Source organism: Zonotrichia leucophrys, chromosome 4, assembly GCF_028769735.1.
Source record: "Zonotrichia leucophrys gambelii isolate GWCS_2022_RI chromosome 4, RI_Zleu_2.0, whole genome shotgun sequence".
Taxonomy (NCBI): domain Eukaryota; kingdom Metazoa; phylum Chordata; class Aves; order Passeriformes; family Passerellidae; genus Zonotrichia; species Zonotrichia leucophrys.
This window is the reverse complement of record NC_088173.1, coordinates 52,558,654-52,584,995: the sequence shown is the minus strand read 5'-3', so window position 1 is coordinate 52,584,995 and position 26,342 is coordinate 52,558,654. Positions and strand designations below refer to the sequence as shown.

The following is a 26,342-nucleotide window of genomic DNA, read 5'->3' as shown; positions in this document are numbered from 1 at the left end:
GGTTCTAAATCGGCCAGTTGTGTCTGCTGAAAGAAGTTAATGGTTTCAGATGGGGGAATGATTAACAGAAACCATTACACTTCTTGAAAGTTGTTCCAAAGAAAGTCACGTAGGTAAACAGAACTCGAGCTGTCCTTTATCTCACCCTGAAATCTTACTAGAGCAGCCACATGAATATCCTTGGCCATGGTCTTGCAGCCAGTTCCTGGGAGTTGATGATAAAATGGCCTTGTTTAATGTTGCAGTTGCCTTCTCATCAGGATGTTTTTTGTGGTGAAGCTATGGATCAAGCCTTCCTTTCCTTGTCATTCTCTTCTGCCCTTTTAACTCTTCTAATAGACTAAAAAAATTCCATCAGACCCACAGAGGATGTTAAGACCTAATTTTTGTTAAAAATTACTGAGCAGTAGGAAAAAAATTCTTCTCCCTTATTCCTGCAGGAAGCTGTTCCTAGGGAGGCAGTTCCACGCTGGTGCTCAGAACTGGCAGATAGTTCAGTCTCATACCTCAGCTCTGACGAGAGAAGGAGCAGCTTTCTCTAGCAGTATTTAAAAGCCTTGCAGTGTGAAATGAAGCAGAGCAAAGACTTCCATCTCAGCATGTTCTTTGTGCAGAAACAGTTACTGCTCTTCAGTGGCACAAGAAAACTTCCTTCTCTGGAACAGCTTTGAGCTTGAATGTGTGCTCACAGAATTGTCTGTCTGTGGCATCGCCAGTGCAGGTTTAAACCCTTCTGCAGCCTTGTGGGTTCAGGAAGACTTGTGCCTGAGAGTTTTTTCAGACAGCAGTTAATACTGATTTAATGCACAGCAGGTGTTGGACAGTGGCACTGCCTTGTGGGAGCAAAAAGCAGGGTGATCTAGTTGGTGTTTCCTCTCGCTGAAGGACTGCTGCCCACAGAGCTTCAGCTTTAAAATGCGGCTGATGATCTTGTGAAGATTGCTCAGGTGACTTTCCCTGTTCCCTTAGCAGTTGGTAGGCTTTTCCTGGCTGTTGTAGGAGAGCTCAGCAGCCCCAGCCCACTGCAGGGTTTATTAAGGCATGGATCCAGTTCCCGTGTGTGGTGGGGCTGCAGCAGTTCTCCTGCAGGCTGCTTGGCCCACATAGGAAGCTTTGAAGCACCCTGGGTGCTGTGTCGTGCCATCCTCAGCCTGGAGCAGGGGTGAGCAGGTAGCTGTCTTGCCAGAGCCTGATGGATGAGGCACTGTCTCTGCATTTCCCTGAGGAAAGATTCTTTATGGAGGCTTGGAGTTTTTCCCTAAAATAGTTCTGTCATTTCATGTAAAAGGTGAATATGTCCTAGTTAATGTCCTAGATATTTTTCCGAGAGGAAGCCGTGCTTTGCTCCCTGGATATCAGAATAAGGTATGAAACCCTTGAGAAAATGAAGCGGAAAAATGTCAGATGCAGTTTGGTGTTTTGTCTGGAAAAGAGCTTTTTGGAGTTGTGGTTTCCAGCTTGGCAAGGATGGCTGTGGATGAGATTTGCTGCCTCTTAGGAATTGATCTGAAATCAAGGTGTACTTACCTCATTCAGAGACAACCTTGGGAATGCCTTGTGTTCCTGGTGAGTGGCTGTTTATTTGCTGCAGCCCTCCAGTGTTTTGTTTGTCAGATTTTGGTTCCTCCAAGTTGGAATGGTGGCCATCTCCTCATGGAGAAAACCAGCTTGGAGACTTCTTGCTGTTGTTGGAGCGCAGCGACCCAGCCAGGCACTGCTTCTGTCTGAACAAAGCAGTGTGGAATGGCAATTGGATGTGTCACTGTCAGGCCTCCAGTGTAAACATGGAGCTGAAAAGCCACTTCAAATAGTTCCTGACTTTATGGAATACTGAAAATGAGACGGAGATCCTGTGTTGAAGTATTTTGCAAGGAAGAAAGCAAATTTAAGAGCTGCCTTTTGGTAGAAGGGGTTTGATCACAGTGGAGCATGATCACGGTGTCTGGAAAACCCTGCCAGAATGCTGCCAAGGGAAAGCTGTTGCTCGGGTGGGTGGCTCCTGGGATGTGTAAGGAACCCCTGACAAGTGGTCTCATTTTGGCTTTTCACTTGGAAGGAGAAAGTAAGTCTTGACTCTGCTGTTAAATTGAGCAGTGAAATAGTTTTGCAGGGGCCATGAGGAAAGCCCAGGTCAGTGTACATAGCTGCTTCGTAAGGAAGGGAGGAAGCAAAAGAATCTCACTGTTGTTCTTGTGGAGGAGACAAGCTTCTAAAATAGTCGTGAGCTCCCTCTTGACTTTCTGGGCTTTATTTTGGAGTTCCCCCCTGCCCCAAGGAAGTTGATCCCAAACACCTGAACTGGAGTCTGATACAAAGTTGTCCAGCTTGTTGCTTACACCATTGACAGAGAGGTCTGATATGAGGTTCATACACATATTTAGTAAAATGTGCTCAGCATTTCTACAGGTGTGTGTTCAGTAGGAGACCTTATGCTTTATCCAAATACTTAGGGAAAAGAGTCAGAAAAACTGTTCATTGTATTTTTGGACTCATTTTACTCTCTCGTGGCTTTTTGTGTATTTTGAGGGAATTTGAGTGTGTGGCAAAACCACGGAGAAAAGCAGTTTTTCCATTTGGTCAGTCTTCTGATCTTATTTTGTTTTTGCTTTTGCAGGATGGTCACGTGGAAGTGGCAAGGTTACTCCTGGACAGCGGAGCTCAGGTGAACATGCCTGCCGACTCCTTCGAGTCCCCTCTGACCCTGGCAGCCTGTGGTGGGCACGTGGAGCTGGCAGCTCTGCTGATTGAACGTGGAGCTAACTTGGAAGAGGTCAATGATGAGGGATACACGCCGCTGATGGAGGCAGCTCGGGAAGGCCACGAGGAGATGGTGGCACTGTTACTTGGGCAAGGTAACTGCTGCTCAGCAGGCTGGGGAAGAAGCTCTGAGCTGCTTTGATTTTTGCTTTCTTTGGTTATAAGATGCCTTGTGCATGTGGAGGTGGTGTGTGTGCTGATGCTGCCCTCTGTAACCGCTGTTTTGTGGTGTTTGCAGGAGCAAACATCAACGCTCAGACAGAGGAGACGCAGGAAACCGCCCTGACCCTGGCTTGCTGCGGAGGGTTTCTGGAGGTGGCCGATTTCCTCATTAAAGCAGGAGCTGACATAGAACTCGGCTGTTCCACACCTTTGATGGAGGCTGCTCAAGAGGGGCATTTGGAGCTGGTCAAATATTTATTAGCTGCGGGTATGGAGTCGTTTTGTTAATGCTTTTGTAAATGCTTAATCTAAAGAGAAAAATGCTTTGTCTGATAGTCATTACGTTTTCTTTAGCTGCTTCTTGAACTTGACTGTGAAGGTCTTTGAAGCCCAAAGTAATTTACTGGTTGGACTCTAAATTAGCTTTTGAAGATTGAGTTGATGTAAACTTGTTTGGAGCTAACTTGCAGTTTGTTTTTATTCCTCTTAGAGTACAGTCAGGTTATCAGTTTAATAGATGCTGGATTGGAAGCGGGAAGCTTCATTTGCTGTTTGATCCTGTAAGGATTGTGGAGGCTTGTATGTTTTCTGTAATGCCCATCATAAAGCTTCCAGTGTTTTGTCCTTGCTGTTTCAGGGGCTAATGTGCATGCAACAACAGCAACAGGTGACACGGCACTGACGTACGCCTGTGAGAATGGCCACACTGATGTAGCAGATGTCTTACTTCAGGCAGGTGCAGATCTGGTAAGTCATTTACCTTCCTTAAAAATGTTAGTAGGATATTAAATTATCAGCATCTGATATTCTTCCTGTTTCTGTGTTCATTGGTGAAAATTTACACATTCTTTAATGTATTTTGGGCTGTTAGATTCCCCCAAAGTACAGAGGTCAGTTACGGTCTTCTGGTGATTGATGTCTAAAGCATTTCCAAGCCATTCAAGGTTGCCTGGACAGGAAAAGAGGGAATTTGATTCTTTTGATGTGGTACTCAGCTTCAAATTGTTGAGTTGATTCTGGGTTAGTCCTTGTACCTGCAAATCTGTTCTATTCCTTATGCATCAGATAGTTGACAGTCTGTTTGGTGTGCTGTAATGGAATTAAGATGATGGAGGTAAACTGGTTTTTCCTTTTCAGTATACCAGTGTGTTATCAAAAAGTGATGTTAGGCATGTCAGAAGATGTCCTGCTTAACTAAAATCCCCCTCATGTGCCTTGAATGCTTTTTGTCCAGGAGTCCCACCTGTGCAGAGACAGGTGGTGAATGGTTCATCTGCATTCAAGATACCCTCAGTTCAAACATTACTGAATATTTATGGCTAAGTGTGTGAAACAGTAGAGAAGGATGTTCCATGGCTAGCATCTTTCCATTCAAAAACTCAGGGGGCTGGCTTGCCTTCTTTCACATGCCACTTTGGATTTTGAAGCCTTTCTTTATCTGCTCTAGGAGCATGAATCAGAAGGTGGAAGAACCCCACTCATGAAAGCTGCCAGGGCAGGTCATGTTTGCACTGTTCAGTTCTTGATTAGCAAAGGTAAGAATGTGGAATGGTTTGGGTTTTCCTGACATTAGAAATACTTCAAGTTAAGAACATGTCAGAGCTAGTGTAACTTCGTTGGATTTGTTTTAAATGTCCTAGCTCCAGTAGGCAATTGATTCTCCAACTAGGCATGCAGTGATTACCTGTGGCTTCTGCTGAGATTAGTGGAACTGCATGTAGTTGTAAAAATAGTGTAATTAATTCAGTCTGTAATTCCTAGTAAAAGCAGCAGTATTAGGGATCCCTGGGGTCTCCATGGCCCATGGTGCAGCTTTGGAGCATGGTATTTGGCAGTTGAACTACAAGTCCCTTTTGGTTTCCAGAGTTTGACTGTAGTTTGCTTGATGTTTCAATACAAACCAGGAATTTCCATTTTCCTTCTCCTGGGCTGATTGTCACGAGTTTTCTTGTCCCTACGTTGTGTGGAGTAGGACGTGGCAGGATGGAGTTTTCCCTGTGTAGATGGCAGAGCAGTTAGGTGTGTTAGATTTGATAGAGGTGCTGCCTGTTGCAGCGAGTTGCAGCTGATGTTTGCCCTTGTGTTTGTGCAGGAGCGAACGTGAACAGGACCACAGCGAACAACGATCACACAGTGCTGTCGCTGGCCTGTGCCGGAGGTCACCTGGCCGTGGTGGAGCTGCTGCTCGCTCATGGTGCTGATCCCACACACAGACTCAAGGTTTGGCCCTCCCCTCCCTCGTTTTCCTCCGAAACTCAGGATACCCAGCTGGCTTTTCTCCTTTTGTGTTCCCTACAACTCACCCAGCCTGGGATGATTTAAGTGGGAGTTTGCACAAGCAGATGTTCTGCTCGTGTATGTGTTGTTGGAGTTAGTGCAGGTCTCTTGATCGTCATGAGTATAAAGTGCTGATTGTGGAAGGGGAAAAATTTTTAAAGTATTATTAAATTTTTTTTTAATACTTCATCAAGCCTGTAAGTTTAGATGTGAGCTTGTGGAGATGAAGTATTTACTAGAGCAGAAAGCAGTCCCATAGGTAGTGTGTTGTGTGTCCCAAAATGCTGCAGTGCAGTTTTCATGATGCTCTGTTCTAACTGTGTGCTCTTTCCCTGTCAGGATGGATCGACCATGCTGATCGAGGCGGCCAAAGGCGGTCACACCAGCGTGGTTTGTTACCTTCTAGATTACCCAAACAACTTGCTTTCTGCTCCTCCACCTGATGCCACTCAGCTGACCCCACCATCCCATGACCTCAACAGGGTAAGATTCCAGGGCTCATGGTATGCATGGTCTTTTTGCACGTGGTGACTCAAGAGTTTAAAGGTGAGAGAAGAGTCAATCATGTCCTATCGTAAACTGTAGGTGAGCACACTTAAAATTACTTAGAGTTGCAAATCTGTTCTATTCCTTACGTATCAGGTAGTTGACAGTCTGTTTGGTGTGCTGTAATGGAATTAAGATGACGGAGGTAAACTGATTTTTACATTTGGGGAAGACTTTTGAACGTTATGATGTAGTGCTCTCATCATTCTTACTGTTCTCTAAGTATTGCTGGAAAAAAAACACTTGAGGGTGGACAAAACCAGCAAGTGCAAAGATCTGCTTAAATGAAACTCCACAGAATTGAATTTATGGCTTGTATTTGCTGTACTACAGTACAGCACTGTACCAGGCTGAGTATAGTTCTGCAAGTAATTTTTTAGGTTAAAAATGCAAAGTATGTGGAGATCACATGATCTGTAGGTGTTAATTATTGAACTCAGCATATTACAAACTATATTGAATGTTGTTAGTCACCATTAAAGTCTACATTTCTAACAGATTTTGTTTGCCTTCTGTTGAATTGTAACTGGCACAGAGTATGAGAAAAGTAATCTGTTAGTATCTGACGTTTTAGGCTCCTCGAGTACCAGTGCAGGCGCTGCCCATGGTCGTCCCACCCCAGGAGCCTGACAAACCCCCTGCCAATGTCGCCACAACCCTTCCCATCAGAAACAAAGGTCAGTCCTAGTTCTGCAGCTTATTTTCTAAATATCCTTCCTAGGTAGAAGATAGAGGCTTGCACTTGTAGCAGAGTAGCTCCTATGAAGAGTGTTTATGGATTCAGTCAAGGAAACTGCAATTTTGATTTTTTTTTTAATTATTTTTTTAAGAATTTGTTTGTCCACCAAGTCAGTCATCTAAGCCTCTAATCATAAAACATCAAGAAATCTGCCTAAGTAAATCTGTTAAAATCTCTAGTCTGACACACTGAACTAATGCAGAATGTTACCCAGAAGTCTATAGAAATTGGATAATGGAAGTTGCAAAACCCATGTTAATCTCCATATCATAGTTGATTTGATAACTTGTGTTTCCTTAGGGTAGTAGTCTGGGAGTGGGTTTGACTAATTGGATTGAAGGCGGAATTTCTTGTGCAGTAAAATCTTTAGTCTGATGTGGCTCAAGTCCTCCTAGGACTAAATTTGCATCTATTTTGCTCTCGCCATTTTGACACTTAATGCTTTCTGTACTTAAGAATTCTCGTCAAAAACCAATTTTTATCAAGCATCAGCAGTAGCAAATACAGGCGTGCATGTCCTAAAATTAATCCTGTGTGTACACTTGTATTGTTCTGGAGATACAGCGAGGATGGCTGGAAGAAACTGGGCACCTCCACTGCCTCAGATCCTGAGTTTTGAGTTGCCTTTCGCCCTTCAAAATTAACCGATTGTTGCTTCTCCACCTGGTATGGCAGAGCATGTCAGCTGTGTTACTGGGGACTTCTGCATAAAACACCAGTTGGATTAGTCATCGCTTGTTCTTGCAGGAAGGCTGAAATACTTGCCTTGCCTGGACAGAGAGCTGAGCTTTGACACAGGCAAAATCGAGTCTGCTATGGATAAAACCTAGTGGCTAAAGACACCCTGTTAGGTCCTGCTAAATGTAAATGACAGCCCTGGGTTCTGGCACTCTTTGTCACCTGAGCAGAGCTGGATACCTGGAGTGAAAGGATGCCTAGTTGTAGAGAGCCTAGCACTTGTTAAAGCCTACCAAGTCGGTCGCAAAGCCGGCAGCCTAGTCCCAGTCCTAGAGGTGGTTTTGTGTCCCTTGGGCTGCGCTTTCAGGGCTGTAAGCGTTTGTTTATGTCCCAGCACCACACCAGCCGCAGAACACCAAGTAAAGAGGCAGCACACCCTTGCTTTTTGTTCCCAGTTTCCGTGTAGCAGCACTCGGTAGCAGCGGCTCGAGACAATCGCTTCCTTTGGCAAAAGCGTGCCGATTGCTGGAGCAGCCCTGTCACCGTAGCACAGGGCTCTGTGGGGTGCATGTGCACTGGTGTGGCCTGGTAAATTGCAGTCTGACTGCTGGGTACCCGTTGGCAGGTGTCCTCGGAGGGCCTCGGGGACACGCTGACCTCCCACGGGTGCCGTGCCACGCAGCGGCCCGGCAGTAGCTCTGTAATGAGGATGCCGTTGGTATGCACTTCCATTGCTTCTGAGGGGGTTTCTTTTTCACACAGCTGCTTCTAAACAAAAGTCCAGCAGTCATTTGCCAACAAACAACCAGGATGTACAGGGTTACATCACCAATCAGTCTCCAGAGAGCATTGTAGAAGAGGCTCAGGGCAAGTTGACAGAGCTGGAGCAGAGGATAAAAGAAGCCATAGAGAAGAACGCTCAGCTGCAGTCCCTGGAATTGGCACACGCCGACCAGCTCACCAAAGAGAAGATTGAGGAGCTGAACAAAACGAGAGAGGAGCAAATTCAGAAGAAACAAAAGATTTTGGAGGAACTGCAGAAAGTGGAGCGAGAGTTACAGCTGAAAACTCAACAGCAGCTAAAAAAGCAATATCTAGAGGTAAAAGCGCAAAGAATTCAGCTCCAGCAGCAGCAGCAGCAACAGTCTTGCCAGCATCTGGGACTACTGACTCCCGTTGGGGTAGGAGAGCAACTCTCAGAGGGAGACTATGCACGATTGCAGCAAGTGGACCCCATCTTGCTCAAAGATGACCCTCAGCAAGCTGCTGCGCAGACGGGTTTTGCACCAGTTCAGCCTCTGGCCATGCCACAAGCTTTGCCTCTGGCAGCAGGTTCCTTACCTCCAGGGTCCATCGCAAATCTTACAGAACTGCAAGGTGTTATAGTTGGACAGCCAGTGCTGGGCCAAGCACAACTAGCAGGGCTGGGGCAAGGAATACTGACAGAAACACAGCAAGGGTTAATGGTAGCCAGCCCTGCTCAGACGCTCAATGACACGCTGGATGACATCATGGCAGGTGGGTTTACATTGTTATGAGCAGGTATAATATTTGCTTGACCAGTTGAGGGTATGTCCACTTCTTTTTATGTGTGTATGTGTGTGTGTTTGTGTATTCCCACGAGCTCTATGGCAAAGCACCACTCGTCCTCTGATCCCTGTCTCAAGGAGTTGGGAAAAGTAGCTTTTAACTTTTCAGTTTGCAGGGTGAGCTGAGCTGTGCCTGTTGGTCAGGTTGGTATGGCGGAGTGGCATTTTTAACTCGTCATGGTTTGGGGAAGGGTGTATTAAAGTTCATGTGGCAGTTCTGTTTTGGCCTGATTGTAGCTCGGGAGTAGCACCATGATGGTGCTGGGTAGTGCTTTGGGCTAGCTGAGAGCGGACTTGCAGTAGGCTGAGCAGCTGTAGTGCCACAACGAGCCTCTAAAATGTGAGGGACCCGTGGGTTTATCTTCAGAATAAGAGCTGCTCCACTTGGCCTTATGTAGTCTACTTATTGGAAGCTTTTATTTCTGCTTGGGAAAAAAAAAAAGTGATAATCCTATGACTTTCTGAAACATCTCCTCATAAAAATGGCTGCCAGCAGCAAGCATGTTTAGCCTTACCAAACTCTTGTCATTGCTTCAGAGAATTCTCTGCCTGGTGATATGAATGCTCTAAGGCCTTAAGCAGTAAAACAGGAGAATGGAGTGGGTTTTAAATGAGAGTTGTCACTGCTGTTTTAGTTTACACCTCACTCAGTTGTGCTTCATCTGAACCCTTCCCATGCTAAAGCAATCATTGAAATACCCCTTAGCTGAACACAGGTGAGCTGGTAGGACACAGTCTTAAAAAAGGTCACTGGATGAAAAGGTGCCAGATGCTCTTGGTTAAGCTGATGCACTGTCATTTTTACAAGTGCTGTCCATCTGAACAAGTCTGCTTTGCAAAGCTGCTGGCATGAGGGATGTGTGCCAGGGGAAGGCAGGTCTCAGAGAAAGTGTTGGCCCAGACTGGTCCTGCATGTGCTGCCAGAGCTGGAGCACAGTAGTAGTACAGAGTCATGGAAGGTGTGCTAACTGATTAAACTACCAGGTGGTGATTTTTTAAAGCACTTGGAACACCACTTTTGTGGTGAGACCCCTGATGAGTGACCTTGTGTCCAGGCAAAGCTTCATTAAAGGTGACAAAAACTTCTTTGCTGGAAATCTCGTGTTAGAATTGAAGCATAGGTGTGAAGATTGGAAGTGGATGAAAACACAAATGTATGCATGAAAAAGTAGATTAAATGGCATATAGCATGCACTGACAGTAACAGATTCTCTCATGGAACTGCTGGGGTGCAGGACAACATGAATTTAGAAGCTGGGATGTTTGCAGTTGTTGGTAATTTACAAAGAATCTGTGCAATGCACTTGAGTTGTGTTTAAATACAAGTTAACCTGGAGTTAGGACGTGTGGGACCTGTGTTTAGCTGCATGTCACATCCTGAGCAGGTGTCATTCCAGGTCACCTGCTGCATACCTGCATGCCTGTTTGTGCCTTTTTGGGCAGTCAGGTATTTCCAGTGGGAATTGGAGGGAATATTCTGGTTCTGCTGAGTCCCACTTGTTAGTAGTGCGTGCACACATGCAGCTGGGAAGGAAGTCTGAATTCGTTTTCTGTCCAGTGCGTGTGATTATGGGGTGGTTTTTTTAGCAAGGACAGACACAGGCCTGAGTACAGAACTTCCGTGCTAGCCTGTAGTGAGTCCACAAATCACAGTTTAAAATGTGGAGCTGAAATGGGCTCAGTGTAACACACAACATTTAAGTAGCCACTAAATATTTGGTCAGTAACTCCGTGTACTGCTTTAAAAGAAGCTTCTAGTGTATTCTCAGAGATGTAAATTCTTGTTTCAGAGATGCCTTGAGTTTAGTTCCATTGCAGAGCTGTGTTTGCAGCACCAGTTGCAGAAACAAAGCTTCACCTTGACTGTGCAAACTTGATTTTATGTGCATCTCTGTGCTTTATTAGTTGAAAACAATGGCTAACTAGTAAATAATAGTTAATTTTTTCCTTTGGGCTCCTTTATGATCCTGCTGGAGTTGAGGACAAGCAAAAGGTTTGCTCTTGAGCTTCAGATGTCAGGCAAGTTTTTTGCTTGCTGTGAGGCACATAAAAAGAAGTATTTTGTAGGGTTAGTTGTGTAAGGCTTGTATGGAAACATTGCATCTGTTAAGTGATGTGGTAAAGATCCAGGGAGAAAAATCACCTTGTTTTCAATAGCAAGCTTTTTACAAAGTAGGAACCATTCCAAGGATTGTGTCCAGTCACAGAGCTTTGCAAAGAACTTCAGGAATCTTGAAGCTCTTGATAAAATGCATTCCTGGAAGCTCCCTTGTGGGTTGAGTCAGTTGGAAATGCAGCTGTCTGAATTAAAACGTCAGAAAGCAAGCTGTAAGCTTTTCACAGAGACTCAATACTGAAAAAACAAACGGCAACAGAGTGCCAGCATCCCAGGAAAATCAGGTTGTGTCCCACGTGGGGCCTGAGCAGGAGCTGGTTTCACCTGGGGCTGGCCTGCCTTAGGCTGCCTTGCGCACTGGTGACCACCAGGAATAATAGCCACTAATAACCACCAGGGCTGCAGGTGTGCAGTGGTTCTCAGCCCCATCCAGGGAGCCCTTCTTGCCCAGCAGCAGCCCAGGGTTGGGGCTGGAATTCAGAACATAACCTGCACCGTTACAGTCCGAGGCATGTTCTGCATCTCAAGTGCTCTGGAGTGATTTTAATCCTGTGTGGCACCAACATGGTTTGTAATAACTGAGGTGCTACACAGGAATTGGGGGCAGAGAAGGAACTGATGTGGAACAAGTCTGTAGAGCTGGCTTGAAACCAGCTGGGAAAAGCTGAGATGTCTCATACATTTCTTGTAAAGTATTTTTTTATTCGGTCCCTCATCTTGCCTCATTGCTGTGTAATGTGGAACAGTTTTTGTCTGTCTGCTGTTGACAGTGCAGGAGATGAGGAATCCGTGCATAAGACCAATGCTGTGCTCACAGCAGGACAGCCCTGTGGGACATGAGATGGCCACATGAGGAGAAGTGGGGTTACAAGGCCGTGTCACTCTGGTGAGGCCAGTGGGCGCGGGGCAGGAGGTAGCTGCTCTCAGGGTGGCCTCTTTTCATCCAAGCCAAGAGAGAGTTGAGGTGTGCACAGAAGAAAATCAAGATGAAGAGCAGGTCTGTTCCAAACATCAGTAAGCACAAAAGTGATTGTCTGCTAGCCCAGCAAATGTCCAAGACTGGAACTGGAGTAGTCAAATGGTGCTTGGTGATGTCTTCTGACCAAGAAGCTTGATGAAGGTGCTCCTGTACCAAGTCTTGTGTATCCTAAACATTCCAGTAGTGACCTAACTTGGAAGACTTGGTTATCCCAGGCATGAAATAAGGAGGTTTCCACGGTGAGGTGCAGACTGGAGTTCACTTTGCCACTAGTCCATTAGAGTAGGGCAAGGAGCAGAGTGCAGAGATAAATATTTGTGTCAGTGTGTTTAGCATGTAGAATCAAGTTGGTTACTCCTCTCAGAGCTGCAGACTGCTCTGAAAACCTTTTGGGTTATTGAAAACTTTGAATATTTTAGTTTGGGTGCCATAAAAATTCTGTTCATCACCCTTAGCGTGGTCATTAGAAATTTGAACTCCACGCAGGTGATGTTGAAATAAATATAATCAAAGTGATTACCCATAAAAGTGGATATTGTGTCCAGTGAACTGTGCTGTAGGTATCTGAACTAAATTTGTGAATTATTGCTGGAGCACGTCTTTCTTTTTTGGGTTGGTTTGTTCTGTATTTTGTGGGTGGAGGGCAGTAATTTGGGGTTTTGGTTGCCTTTTCTTCCCTCACTACAAATGTAAAAAGTAGACTTTATCTCAACTGAGACCTTCTTAACTGACTTGATTTTTTTTTTTTTTTTTTTTTGCCTGAGAATTTACTAATGTCTCCTGTAATAGTGAAGATGCTTCCCAGTCTCCTTTTTGGGATTTGAGCAGGAATTCTTAGAAGCTGTTTAAAACACATGCAGTTTTTGACCTTATGTCAAAATATTTTGGCACATCTTCAGTATGTTAATTTTAATCCATACCTAGTGTGATTTGTGAGATAACTTTTCCAAAGGCACTCAAAGATCTAGATCAAGGGGGTTGGAATTCTGAATTCTGACTTTGGTAGGAAATTTTGTGTAGGAAGTCCAGAAATTAAATTAGTTGTGGGTGTAAAATACAGCTGCCTTGCAGAGGTGGGAGCACACAACTGGGCCTGTTAGGATACCGGTTTTGTGGCATCGGTTGGAAACTGTTCCATTTTTCAGTTTAAAGTGCTTTTGTCAGCTGGAAAGAAGTGTGTGGTGCTGCTTCACCTTCTCCTTGGCTGTTGCACCTGAGAAGCAGCTGGAGAAGCGCTGGAGAGGTGGCAGGGAAGGAGCAGTGAGCTGTGGTGAGGGAAGCAGGGAGAAGGGTGCTGGGGTTTGCCGTGGGCAGAGTGGCCCTGGGCAGGCGCGGCACTCGGGGCTGTCTGTGTCCTGTCCCTGTCACTGGTGTTACCTTTGCTTCCTAACACCTGCACCGAACTCTGCAGCCTGCTCTTCCGAAGCTTCCCCTTCTCTGGTTTCAGCAGATTCTGCTGTGTGAGCATCCTGCCCTGTGGCTTTTTTGTTATGTTTATGGAGGGGTGGGGGTCAAGGCTGAACAGACTTCTACATGAAAACATTAAAAGTTTTAAGAAAAATTGCATAGGTACCCATTGGTTGGACTTGGTCTGCAGCCCTGCTTCCAAAGGTATGGAGCTCCAGGTCCAATTATTGCTGATTTGTTGTAGGAAAGATCTTTGGGTTTAAAAAAAAAACAAAAACCTTTTGGTGGGCTTTTGGAATACATGTCAGTCTGATACTTAGCTCTTTCGTTGATTGAATGGAGTAAACCTTTTTCATAGTTCAAATTCTGAGAGTTAAAGGATCAAAGGTTGGGCTCAATGTGTGGAATACATATATTTGTGGAAAACAACAGTTTTTGAGGAGTTCCATCTGTTGGTGGGAATTCATCCCACTGTCCCTTTGTCACATTACATTGGGAAGTGTTTTGCTTTGACTTAGTGTGGTTCTTCTGTTCAACAGCAGTGAGTGGAAGAGCATCTGCAATGTCAAACACTCCCACCCACAGCATTGCAACCTCAGTGTCCCAACCTCAGACGCCGACTCCGAGTCCCATCATTTCTCCTTCAGCCATGCTGCCCATCTACCCTGCTATAGACATCGATGCCCAGGTGAGCCTGCACTCCCAGAGATGCACCAAGCTGCTTTTTCCTGCATCCTCAATAATTCACTGGTGGCAAACAGCTCTGCTCTATAGTGGATTGAGCTCTGGAGACTGGGTTTGCTGCTTTTGGATGGGCAGAGCAACGCCCCCGAGAGTCACAACCCACTTTCCTCTGTGCTCATACCGAACAAAAAAAGGTCTCTGAATGACTAAACACTTGCATTTCTTATTCCTGTGTTGTCAGTGGCATTATGAGAAACAGCAGAGTTGCCTACTGACAGAAATTAAATGTTTTCTGGCCTGGTATCCTAAGACAAAAATAATCCTTAAAGCATTGCACACAGAGTTTTCGGTTGTGCTTCCAAGTTGTTTGCCAGAGATCACGGATGTGTGAAAGTCTTGAAAGTAATAATTGCTGTGATTTTTTTTGTTTTTTGAGCAAGAGGAAATAATTAAAGCTCTCATTTCCACTAAGGAAAATACTTTCTGTATGAAAATAACTGTTAAAAAGGCAGCTTTATTTTGACTTGGAGCTAGCTGGCCATCATCAAAAAGCATACACATACTGACTGGCATATGCACAGCTCTGGGCTATACATAACATGCCTGAGATTGGGCAGCAGGGAGCAGAGCAAAGGCATGAGATCATTGGGGAGAAAAGGAGAGAAACTTCTGGAAACTCAGCCCTTGCTACTTAGTTGCTTGTGACACTTGGCTTGGATTGTGCCCTGATAAAGCCTTTGGCTGGAGTGCCAAGCATTAAAGACAGAATTCTTACCTTCATTATACCATGTGAAGGTCACAGTCAAGCAGTGGCAAAGAAGTTAATCTGGTTAGCAGAGCACAGATGAGAGCTCAGTTCTTGAAGAATCTCAGTTCTTGTCAGGATTTCTTCTTGAACCTCCCAGCAGAGCTGCCTTGAGAGGTGAAATCCTGTCATGAACTTGCACAGAGCTGTCAGGGGGGCACCCATAAACCCGCTCTTAGCTTATGGAAGCTTTTCCTTTGGCATGGGTATGGTTATGTTTTGGCTATAGCAGGGAGGGGCTGTACTTGAAAAAGCAAGTATTTATCTTGTGTGTATGTCTGTTTGGTTTAGACTGAGAGTAACCATGACACAGCCTTGACGCTGGCTTGTGCTGGTGGCCATGAAGAGCTGGTACAAACCCTGCTGGAGAGAGGAGCTAACATTGAGCACAGGGACAAGAAAGGTGGGTGTCTCACCGTGGCACTGTGAACCCTGTCTGCTTTGCCTGTGTCCCACTAAATAAATCCCCAGTAACCCTACACTTGATGTGAAACCTTCAGGCTTGCTCTTGCGGTGCTGTAACTCGTGTCATGTTTGCTGTTTCAGGGTTTACTCCGCTCATTTTGGCTGCTACAGCCGGCCATGTGGGGGTTGTGGAAATCTTACTGGATAATGGAGCTGATATTGAAGCCCAGTCTGAGAGAACCAAGGACACTCCCTTGTCTTTGGCTTGTTCAGGAGGGAGGCAAGAGGTGAAGTAAACCTTACATCTCGAGATGCAGTGTGTGAATGACATACTGTGTCAGTACAGTACAAGAATCTTCCAGAAAAGATAGTCACAGAGGATGTGTGTTTAAAAAATGTGCAAAGGGCTTCACATTTTCCAATTTACACGTTGCCACATGTCTAATCTAGACTGCTTTTTCTTTTTTGATAACTGGACTGGTGCTGCCAGGTGTCCTCATGAATGCAGTCATTAGTGCCCCATTATGGGACTTTTATCAGCATAATTAAATGTAGATATGAAAGTGAACACTATCATGAGTATTCTTGCTGAGAATCAGGAGTTAGACACAAATGGGTTACATATATAAGCATTATAGTTTTTGGGGAAAGAAATTGGAAAAAGCTGAGCTTTGGGTGGCAGAGATGATGTCAGAACACCCTCCTGCCCAAATTTTGGGTTTGACAGTGTATTTGTTCTGTGATTTCATGGGAAAACATTCTGATTGAGAATTGTGCACGTCTGATCTAAACTTTTTTAATGCTTAAAACCTGAAAGTGAAGCAAATGTAATATTGCACTGGAAGTGCCACTATGGGTTTTCACCTCATTGTGCACGGTGATTTTAAGTTGCTAGACAGTTCAGTTTCTGGTCATGTCCTCTGCAGTAGAGGACAAAAAGCAGGAGTACTTTGTATTCCATATTGAAACTGAATCTCTGGGTCTGGCACGCTTTAAAGATGGCTGAAATAATCATGAGGAGATCTGCTTTTTCTTACTCTGCTGTTGAATTTAGTAGATTCATGAGCAGCCATGATAGATTTTTTTTTTTTTTTTAAAGGAAGTTTTACAGTGGCTTTGGGGACACAGGTGTGGCCTCATGAAGGCAAGGGGTATAGTGAAGCAACTGATTAAAGCGCCTTTCTTACCATTGACATCTTCCAACAGAACATTTAGGTCTAAAAAGCATTTGTGTTGGCTAGATTTGCAAGTTTGGGAGCAAACCAGATGTTGTGTGTTGAAACACTGCAGGTGGTGGAGTTGCTGCTAGCTCGGGGGGCAAACAAGGAGCACAGGAATGTGTCTGATTACACACCTCTGAGCCTCGCTGCCTCGGGTGGCTATGTGAACATTATCAAGATTCTGCTGAACGCTGGGGCAGAAATCAATTCCAGGCAAGTTCCCTTCCCAGCCCTTATCTCGTGTGCTTGCTTGTGAGTTATGTGAGGAAAGCGTGTGTGTTTTCCCTGTGTAGTTTTCTCTGTGTGTGTGCATTTATGCCGTGCTTTTGCATCTGTTGGGAGGCAGAAAACAGCTCAGGTGTGAGCTGCAGGGGTACAAGGAAAGGGCCAAGCACAGGCTGTAAGTCATAAGCACACCTCATAAGAGATGCCCTTCAATTTGAAGCCATCAAAAAGTAAAAGTGCAGTCTCTAAAGTAGAAACACCTGTCCAAAACCATACTTGCTGTGGAGAGCCTTTTGTAGGTTCAGTAGAAGCTGGTATGCAGCTGATTTTTCAGTGTGTGAATTCTCTGCCTCCATTAGTTTATTATAGTCACATTTCTGAAATGACCTTTAAAACAGTTGTGGTTCTTTCTTCTCTTTCAGAACTGGCAGCAAATTGGGCATTTCTCCCTTGATGCTGGCAGCCATGAATGGGCACACTGCTGCTGTCAAGCTGTTACTGGACATGGGCTCTGATATAAATGCCCAGATCGAGACCAACAGGAATACAGCTCTGACTCTGGCCTGTTTCCAGGGAAGAACTGAGGTGGTCAGCCTGCTGCTTGATAGAAAAGCTAACGTGGAGCACAGAGCCAAGGTAAAGAGCAAACAGCCAGAGGGGGCTCCAGAGGGAGGTGCTTGTAACTCATGGTGTCTGCATTGGTACCCGATTTTCTTGCCTTTGTGCGAGTCAATTTCTCTAGTTCAGTTCTCCAGTCCAGTTAACTAAACCAGATATCATATAGAAAAAAAATGGCTGCATTTAAGGAGTAAGATTTTGGTAGTTGCAAAGCTCATGAAAAAATGTGTTTCTTCAAATAAATGTTGATTCCTCTTGTGGTGCTTACAAGCATAAGAACAGTAACCCAGATAAGCAGTGTGTCTCAGGTAAGCCACTCTCCCCCACTAATGGCTCCTGTCTGCTTGTCCCAGACCGGTCTGACTCCGTTGATGGAAGCGGCCTCTGGGGGATACGCGGAGGTGGGCAGGGTCTTGCTGGACAAAGGTGCCGATGTCAACGCTCCCCCCGTCCCTTCATCCAGAGACACAGCTTTAACCATTGCAGCAGACAAGGGGCACTACAAGTTCTGTGAGCTCCTCATTAGCAGGTATGCTGTTGGCATGAGAGCAGCTTGAAGGGAAACCTGGCTGTGTTTACGCTCCATTGTCCCCATGTACAATCTTATTTTCAAATAGCCAGCAGGAGGTCAAGAAATGGGAAAGGTTCTGTGTGTCTGTTGACTGCTGTCACATAATTTAATTTATCCCAAGGACCCAAATGAAGTTCTTCTTGGGGTCAGAGTGCTTCCTGTTGCCTAAACGCGGGGTTTTGATGGCACGTGTTTGGTTTGTAGGGGAGCTCACATCGATGTGCGGAACAAGAAGGGTAATACTCCCCTGTGGCTGGCAGCAAATGGGGGGCATCTTGATGTGGTCCAGCTGCTGGTCCAGGCTGGAGCTGACGTGGATGCAGCTGATAACAGGAAAATAACTCCTCTCATGGCAGCCTTCCGAAAGGTAGGTGGTGGAGTTCAGCTTTTCTCTTAGCTGGGATTGTCCTGTTCATCCCTACATAGCTGTTAGAAATAGAGCATACTGACAGAAGCTACATATTTAATAATATCTCAGTTAATTTGAATATTTGGCATTGAATCTTCAGAAACAGGTACATGTGTCCCCTGTGTAATGCCGGTGTTCAATTCTAATTAAAATTTGCTCTATAGGCAGTGAAGTGAGTCTGGTTCTGGTGTGTGAGGGGTGAAATTTGCAGGGTTTCTGTGGGATAGAAGTGGGGGGAAATAGGATTGGTTCCTTAAGCTAGAGAGGGTGAGGACTTTGGTCAAAAAAAGTGCAGTTCAGCCTGATTTGAGTCTACAGATGGCTTCTGTTAGTAAGGGAGTGTGGTTGAGGTGATGCAGTACTGGAAACATTGCAGATGACTGTAGAAGCCTGTAGGTGTTAAGCTGTTAGAGATGGGCAGCTGAAAACTGCCCTAAAAAGGCAGAAGTTTTTCAAGTACTTCTGGAGTAAGGGCAGCCTGATGAGAGGTAATTACTTGCCTTCTCTGGTGGCAGAAACGTGCCTCACTAGTTGAGAAGGTGAGAAAGATGTCAGAAAAAGCATTGAGTTTCATGTGGTGAGGGGTTGGAAGTCAATCTTTTGCAAGGACTGCTGGGCTGAAGTGTTTTTCAGTAAGGCAGAGGCAGCTGGTCTGATGGAAAGGGCTGTGCTTGCACTGTGTTTTGCAGGGCCACGTGAAGGTGGTGCGTTACCTGGTGAAAGAGGTGAACCAGTTCCCCTCAGACTCGGAGTGCATGAGATACATTGCAACCATCACTGATAAGGTAAGCTGGGGGCAAGGAAGCACTTGACAAGGAGCAGTTCTGTGTCTCAGCCTCAGAGAGTGATCTGACCTCTCTTGGGCTCATTGGCCACCAGCTTTCAGCCGCAACACGAGTCCCATTGGAATTTCTGGGGAAAAGCAGCAGGAAATGAGAACACTGGCACTTTGTTCTCAATGCACTTTGTCATTTCAGGAGATGCTGAAGAAGTGCCACCTGTGCATGGAGTCAATTGTTCAAGCCAAAGATAGACAGGCTGCAGAGGCCAACAAAAATGCAAGCATTCTTCTAGAGGAACTGGACTTGGAGAAGGCAAGTGCAAAGAGTTGCAGCTGGGAATATTTCTCTCTTAAAATTCCTATTTCATGTGCCTTCATGATGATAAGGTTGGTAAAAGTAGTTATTGGGATACAGGAGTGTGTGTAATGACCATAATTGGAGTGTCCAGAGCTGAGCATCTTGCTGTTCAGGTCATCTTTGGACTTTGCTTGTGTTCAGAGTAATTGGATCAGGAAATGCCAATATAACTATTTCCTCTGTACCAAAAGAAGGATTTCTGAATGTGATTTGTCAAAAAAAAATGAATGTGGCATTTTCTAGTCACACTCATATGGATTTTAGGTTTAAACCAAATTTGGTGTCCTAAATATTGAAAAATTTAACTAATTTACTAAAAGCCATGGTACTGTAATAGAAGTAAAACAGAAAAATCAAAGGAAATAAAAAGCACTTGGATTTCTTGAAATGCATGGGACATCTTGTAATGCTGTTCCATGTGCTTAACTTGTAGTTAAGGGAAGAAAGCAGGAGACTGGCTCTGGCTGCCAAAAGAGAGAAGAGAAAAGAGAAAAGGAGGAAGAAAAAAGAGGAACAAAGGCGAAAACTAGAAGAAATAGAAGCAAAAAATAAAGAGAATTTCGAACTCCAAGCTGCTCAGGAGAAGGAGAAGTTAAAAGCTGAAGGTGATTACTGCAATTATTCCAAGGAAAGAATGAAATTCGGTATGAGCTGGTATGACATCTGTAATAGATTTATGGATGTCTCATAGTCAAGGGTTTTGTGTGTTTCTTGGAGCTTTACAAAAAAGTTAGTCCTAAAGTTTTTTGACAGGACAGGTGTGATTTGGAAAGCAAAACACTCAGGTTTCCCCAAACCAGTTAAGTTACTCCTGCTTTTTCTTTCCTCTTGTATCAGATGATCCCGAGGTCCCAATGGAGCCTCCCAGTGCTACCACCACCACTACCATAGGTATATCTGCAACCTGGACTACGTTAGCAGGCTCTCATGGGAAGAGGAATAACACCATCACCACCACGAGCTCCAAGAGGAAAAACAGGAAAAACAAAGTAACCCCTGATAACGTTCAGATTATATTCGATGATCAGCTTCCCATATCCTATAGCCAGCCTGAGAAGGTGAATGGGGAGTCCAAGAGCAGCAGCACTAGTGAGAGCGGTGACAGTGACAATATGAGGATCTCCAGCTGCAGCGATGAGAGCAGCAATAGCAACAGCAGCCACAAGAGCGACAATCATTCCTCCACAGCTGTCACCAACACCCAGAGCAACAAAAAGCAACCGTCGGTGCTCGTCACTTGTCCGAAGGATGAGAGGAAAGCAGTACCTGGCAAGTCATCCATCAAGTGAGTTCCTGTCACCACAGATGCAAAGTGTGAGTCATCCTTTTTTTCTCCCCCACATAATGACAGCATTTCATTCCTTTTGCAGGTTGTCTGAAGTTATTAATGAAGTGACAAGCAATTCCTTGTCTACTTGCACAAAATCCGCTCCTTCTCCCCTTTCTTCTCCAAACGGAAAGCTAACCATTGCTAGTCCTAAACGTGGTCAGAAAAGGGAAGAAGGCTGGAAGGAAGTTGTGAGAAGGTAAGCAAAGTAATTCCCCTAATCCCCTTGGTGCTGTCTTTGTGTGGCCTTCCTTGGAGTTACTGAATGGCCTTCTCAGTGGGTTTGAGCTGCTGCTGCCTAAGTTGAATTAGAAAATACAGCGTTCTTTTGACCACCTTGCCCACAGCTTTCTGCTATGCAAGTGTTTCCTACTTAATATTGTTTCTGTTTTTGTGTAGATCCAAGAAGGTTTCTGTCCCATCAACTGTGATTTCCAGAGTTATTGGTAGAGGAGGGTGTAACATCAACGCGATCCGTGAGTGCACAGGAGCACACATAGACATTGACAAACAGAAGGATAAAACTGGAGACCGAATCATCACCATAAGGTGGGTGAGCAGGATCCTGCATTGGCTCTGTCTTGTGGGTATTTTCTCCTTTTAGAAAGTTGGTCTGCATAGCAAAATTAAGGGCTTGATCTGGTTGTTCCTTGTAACATCCCTTGAAAGCAGGAGAGAGGAAAGGGGTGGGGAAACAGTACAAGCAGCAGCAGGTACACAAGACGGCTTGTGAGAAAATAAATGTTGGGATTCTGTGTTGGGGCTTGTTAATACATGGTGAAATATGAAAGAATATTTAGGGAAGCAAATATTTTATCCATTTGAGGTTTTTGGGATTTGGGGTGTTTTAAACTTAATTTCTTGAGTAATTGTCTGCAGCAGGACTGTGCTAGGCTGAATAGAGAGTTACTTTCCTGTTTGTGTTAGGGTGATAGAAGACAGGCTGGATCCTGTGTGGGAGGGCTTTGTGTATAATGTGTGTAAATACTTTGGATGCACTTTTCCCTGTCCTTCCTTTCTGTAGGGGTGGCACAGAATCAACCAGACAGGCCACGCAGTTGATCAATGCTCTCATCAAGGATCCAGACAAGGAAATCGATGAACTTATTCCAAAGAACCGTTTGAAAAGCTCAACTGTAAACTCCAAGATAGGGTCCTCGACACCTGCCGCCACTACAGCTGCTAACAGTTCTCTCGTGGGCATCAAAGTGACCACCGTAGCTGCTTCGTCGGCATCTCAGACGGCCTCCGCGCTCACCGTGCCTGCAATCTCCTCAGCATCCGCTCACAAGGGCATCAAGAACCCCGTGAACAACGTGCGGCCCGGTTTCCAGGTCTCGCTCCCGCTGGCGTATCCTCCTCCGCAGTTTGCGCACGCGCTCCTGGCCGCTCAGACGTTCCAGCAGATCCGTCCCCCGCGGCTGCCCATGACGCACTTCGGAGGCACCTTCCCGCCGGCCCAGTCCACGTGGGGCCCGTTCCCCGTCCGGCCGCTGAGCCCCGCCCGCGCCACCAACTCGCCCAAACCTCACATGGTGCCTCGCCACAGCGGCCAGAGCGGCGGCGGCGCTCAGCCCAGCGCAGCCGGTTCTTTGACGACGAGCCCCACGGCCACGACGACTTCGGTGGCTTCTACTGTGCCTGGATCTTCGGCAAGCGGCAACCCGAGCTCCCCCTCGGTGAGGAGGCAGCTGTTCGTCACCGTGGTGAAGACGTCCAACGCCACCACCACCACCGTGACGACCACGGCGAGCAACACGAGCACGGCGCCCACCAACACCACGTATCCGACTCCTACTGCCAAAGAACACTACCCCGCATCCTCCCCCTCATCTCCCTCTCCTCCCGCGCAGCCGGCGGGCGTCTCCAGGAGCAGTCCTCCCGACTGCGCCGCGGCCGCCTCTCCCAACAAAGGCGCTCCTCCGTCCGAGCCGGACGCGGGGAGCCCGCCCACCGTGGATGCGGGCGGCTCGACCGGCAGCAGGCAGCCCAATCCCGGGACCGGCGGCTCCTCCGTGCATCCTGCTCATCAGCAGCCCCCGGGAGCGCCTCTGCCGGAGGCCAGGCCCCCTCTCCAGCAACCTCAGGTTCCCGCACCAGATCCCCGCATGGTCGTGCCTCCGAGTTTAGCGGCGACGAGCTCATCCGCTCCGGCGGTCGGCGCGAGCGGCGCTCCCATGACCTACCCCGTGTCCCAGCCGGCCATGGGCTCAGCTCAGCCCGCAGCCAAGATGGAAACCCCAGCCATCAGACCGCCTGTCCACAGTGCCGGCAGCGTCCCCAAGAATCCAGCTCCCGTGCAGAACTCTCCCGTCGCAGTCCTCAACGTTAACCACATCAAAAGGCCCCACAGCGTTCCTTCTTCAGTGCAGCTTCCTTCTACCTTAAGTACACAAAGTGCTTCTCAGAATTCGGCCCACGCGGCGAACAAGCCCATGGGGAACAACTTCAGTGCTACCCTGCCTTTCGGGCCCTTTAGTACGTTGTTCGAGAACAGCCCCACGTCTGCTCATGCCTTCTGGGGCGGCTCCGTCGTTTCCTCTCAGACAACACCGGAGTCCATGCTCTCAGCTAAGTCCTCGTTTTTGCCAAATTCAGATCCGTTACATCAGTCCGATACTTCCAAAGCCCCGGGTTTTAGGCCACCGTTACAGAGGCCAGCTCCAAGTCCCTCAGGTAAGCCTCTGGCTTGTGTCCATTCCATAGTAATACAGTTCATTCTTGTGTTGTTTAAGCCAAGTGGAGTTCATTTTAAGTGCCCTGTCAAATCTAGTAACTGATTGGCAGTTGATGGGCTTGATATAAGAGGGTTTTTGCCATTCCAGTCTGTTCCTCTCCCAATAGCTGAGATAAAACACTCTTATTCCCACTCCCCTTCCCTACTAGATAGCGACTGTTCCAGTTTGTGATACCTTGTCCTGAGGCTGCAGAAAAATGTGCAGCATCTTCCAAGTTCTAGGGTGGTCTTGTAACTTACAGGCAGTGTCTTCTCTTAATTACTACATTTGATCCAAAAAATGTAATTTCCTTGACTGCCTGCATTTTTTAGTAAGACATTTTGCTTTCTGCCCAAAACGGAAGCCAAGAGGTTGTCACAGAACCTGTTACGGAGCTTCCAGAAAGTACAGAGATGGTTTGGACCATCTCTGCCTGTTTTTGTAGGAGCACTGAGGTGCTAATAGATTGAGACATACAGTAACACTTTATTTCCTATTTTGTGAATATGATGGTGCTTTAATTTTTTTACCTTGATGCGCTAGTCAGCATTTTGACTAGGGCCCTGTATGCCCCTAAGATATAGAAGTGCATAAGTCTGAGATCATCCCTAAGGTTTTATTTTTCCCTTTCTTCATTGAAGAGGACATGAGGGAGCAATAATTCTTTTATTTGGGATATCATTCTCAATTTAGGTGTGCAGCACAACTGCCACACACTGAACAGACTTGCGAAGTGTGGAGCTTAATGCTCCAGTTGCCTTTGGAAAATTGTAACACGTGCCCCTAAAGACGGGTGGGATAAAAGTTTTCCTTTCTATTTCCATGCTGCCAGGGACCTCTTGCTGGAGTGTTGGAGTTGTGGGAGTCACTTGTGCCCATTTTCTCTCGTAGGTATTGTCAGTATGGATTCTCCCTATGCTTCTGTAACCCCTTCTTCTACACACCTGGGGACCTTTGCCTCGAACCTGTCGGGCGGGCAGATCTACGCGCCCGGGACACCGCTGGGCGGCGCGCCTGCAGCTGCTAATTTCAACAGACAGCATTTCTCCCCTCTTAGTTTATTGCCTCCATGTTCATCAGCATCAAATGGTGAGTTCTGGTCAGCAGGGAGCTGCTGAGAAGCTGCTGTATAAATAAAATTGTCTGGCAGAGCTGCATAAGGAGCTCCAGGATAAAATCCTTAGGGCAGGTTCTGGTTCCTCCTCTACCTTTGGCCCCTGCAGTATGGAGCTTTTTGGACAGAAAACAAATAAGCTGTGGGGTGCGGGCTTATTTAGGGAACATGTTAATGTATTTTATTGGCAAAAACAATGACAAACCCCAGGGAACAAATCAAAAAGAAGAAGAAGAAACAAACCCAACAAAGACAGGTTTATGTGGGCTTATTTCAGCTCTGATTCAGAATATAATCCTCAAATCCTCTGTTGCTGATAGGCAGTGATGCTTAGTTAAGGTTTTGTGGTGTGTGTCCTCCAGTGGCTGAGCTACCAGGGCATGATAAGCATTTTATATAAGGGGCTAAATCGTGGTGAATATCTCTGTGCTCTGGAAATAAAATGATCCTGAGGTGGGTGAATGTGGCATTAACCAGCTGCCCTTGCAGTTGTTGGACACGGAGGGCAGGATTTAGGGTCTGGCTGCCATCACTAAGTGCTCCTGTTGCTCTCCCTGCAGAATCTCCTGCTCAGTCCGTGTCCTCTGGAGTACGAGCACCCTCTCCCACCCCTTCAGCAGTGTCCTTGGGATCAGAAAAGCCCAGTAACGTTTCTCAGGACAGAAAAGTTCCTGTTCCCATTGGGACTGAACGGTCTGCACGCATTAGACAAACTGGAACGTCGACTCCTTCTGTAATTGGGAGCAACTTGGCTGCTCCGGTGGGCCACAGTGGGATCTGGTCCTTCGAAGGTATAGGTGGCAGTCAAGGTATGTGGGGTTACAGGAGCACTTGAGTTGATCACACCATTGTGTTTGTCTTCAGCACAGGAGCATGCCAAAGTGGGTGCCTGAAAACACAGAAATGTTCTTTCCAAAGAACAAGGGCTTCTCTTAGCCTTCCTGGCCACTTAATTGTTTTAACAAGGTTTCTGAAGCCCTGGGGGGTTCTGAAATGTCCTGGCTATGAAGATTTGGTACTCCCAAGTAGGAGCAGGAAAAATAAAAACAGGCCTTCCAGGCATGAACACAGTGAGGAACATGGAATTGAGGAAGAGGGGAAATGGAGGTGTCACAAGATAACTGTCTGGAGTTTCTTGTTGATAAAGAGGTTGTTTGTATGGTAGGAGTTAATATTTAATTTGTAGCTAAGGTAGAACTTTTTGTGCTGAGAATGGTGCTTTTATAAAGTGATAAAAATCCACATTTGGGTTTCCTTTATTCTTTTCAGCCGTCCGCCTTCTACTAGCACAAGGCTCTTGGCTCTCCTGGAGTCACATAGAATCTAGTATTTTGGATTTTATTAACAATTTCAGTCAGTGGTCTTACAGCTTTTCTTACTAAACCTGTCAGGAGTCTTGGATGCAATTTCTGGGAGACTGATTAACTTCTTCCATATTAATTGCCTGTTTTTTTTGTGGGAAGTTATATTTTTAATTTCTTTAGGGCTTTTTTGCTTGGGTTGGGGGATATGAATATTGAGGCTGTGTTGGATTGGACCTCTGGATGTCCTGTCAGCCTCCTGCACAAAATGGGGTTTGCCATCTATTGCCTGTATTGCTCAAGGCTTTATCCAGTCTGCTCTGGAAAACCTGCAGGGGCTGGAACTGCTCCACCGTTCAGAGCAATTGTTCTGCTCCTTGACTGAGTCCAGACAGCTGAAGGTTTTAATTCACTGACTGTGCTGGCATTTTTCCCCAAATACAAACTCTTTTTTACTTCACTGATGGTCTTTTCCCAGGTAAAGCTTTAGAAATTCACTAATTATTTGCCTTGTGTAGCTGTGAAAGTTGTCTGTTGTACCTGTCTTGGTTTTTGGG

At 46.0% G+C, this 26,342-nt stretch overlaps 1 protein-coding gene across 7 annotated transcripts in view; it reads left to right on the top strand.

The window, feature by feature from the left end:
- ANKRD17 (ankyrin repeat domain 17) overlaps positions 1 to 26,342 on the top strand; it is a 68,243-nt gene that overhangs the window by 39,323 nt on the left and 2,578 nt on the right. For 2 of the 7 annotated variants that reach the window (XM_064711696.1, XM_064711700.1), the window contains exons 8-31: positions 2,615 to 2,852; positions 2,996 to 3,187; positions 3,557 to 3,666; positions 4,367 to 4,454; positions 5,012 to 5,139; positions 5,536 to 5,679; positions 6,317 to 6,419; positions 7,922 to 8,677; positions 13,790 to 13,938; positions 15,031 to 15,142; positions 15,286 to 15,431; positions 16,435 to 16,577; positions 17,012 to 17,225; positions 17,561 to 17,736; positions 17,983 to 18,145; positions 18,877 to 18,972; positions 19,165 to 19,281; positions 19,760 to 19,970; positions 20,164 to 20,611; positions 20,697 to 20,852; positions 21,053 to 21,202; positions 21,678 to 23,329; positions 24,262 to 24,459; positions 25,045 to 25,293. In XM_064711696.1, the coding sequence (XP_064567766.1) occupies positions 2,615 to 2,852; positions 2,996 to 3,187; positions 3,557 to 3,666; positions 4,367 to 4,454; positions 5,012 to 5,139; positions 5,536 to 5,679; positions 6,317 to 6,419; positions 7,922 to 8,677; positions 13,790 to 13,938; positions 15,031 to 15,142; positions 15,286 to 15,431; positions 16,435 to 16,577; positions 17,012 to 17,225; positions 17,561 to 17,736; positions 17,983 to 18,145; positions 18,877 to 18,972; positions 19,165 to 19,281; positions 19,760 to 19,970; positions 20,164 to 20,611; positions 20,697 to 20,852; positions 21,053 to 21,202; positions 21,678 to 23,329; positions 24,262 to 24,459; positions 25,045 to 25,293 (6,139 nt within the window). The remainder of the gene's footprint in view (positions 1 to 2,614; positions 2,853 to 2,995; positions 3,188 to 3,556; positions 3,667 to 4,366; positions 4,455 to 5,011; positions 5,140 to 5,535; positions 5,680 to 6,316; positions 6,420 to 7,921; positions 8,678 to 13,789; positions 13,939 to 15,030; positions 15,143 to 15,285; positions 15,432 to 16,434; positions 16,578 to 17,011; positions 17,226 to 17,560; positions 17,737 to 17,982; positions 18,146 to 18,876; positions 18,973 to 19,164; positions 19,282 to 19,759; positions 19,971 to 20,163; positions 20,612 to 20,696; positions 20,853 to 21,052; positions 21,203 to 21,677; positions 23,330 to 24,261; positions 24,460 to 25,044; positions 25,294 to 26,342) is intronic. The other 5 variants (XM_064711699.1, XM_064711697.1, XM_064711698.1 and 2 more) reach the window with 5 other exon arrangements.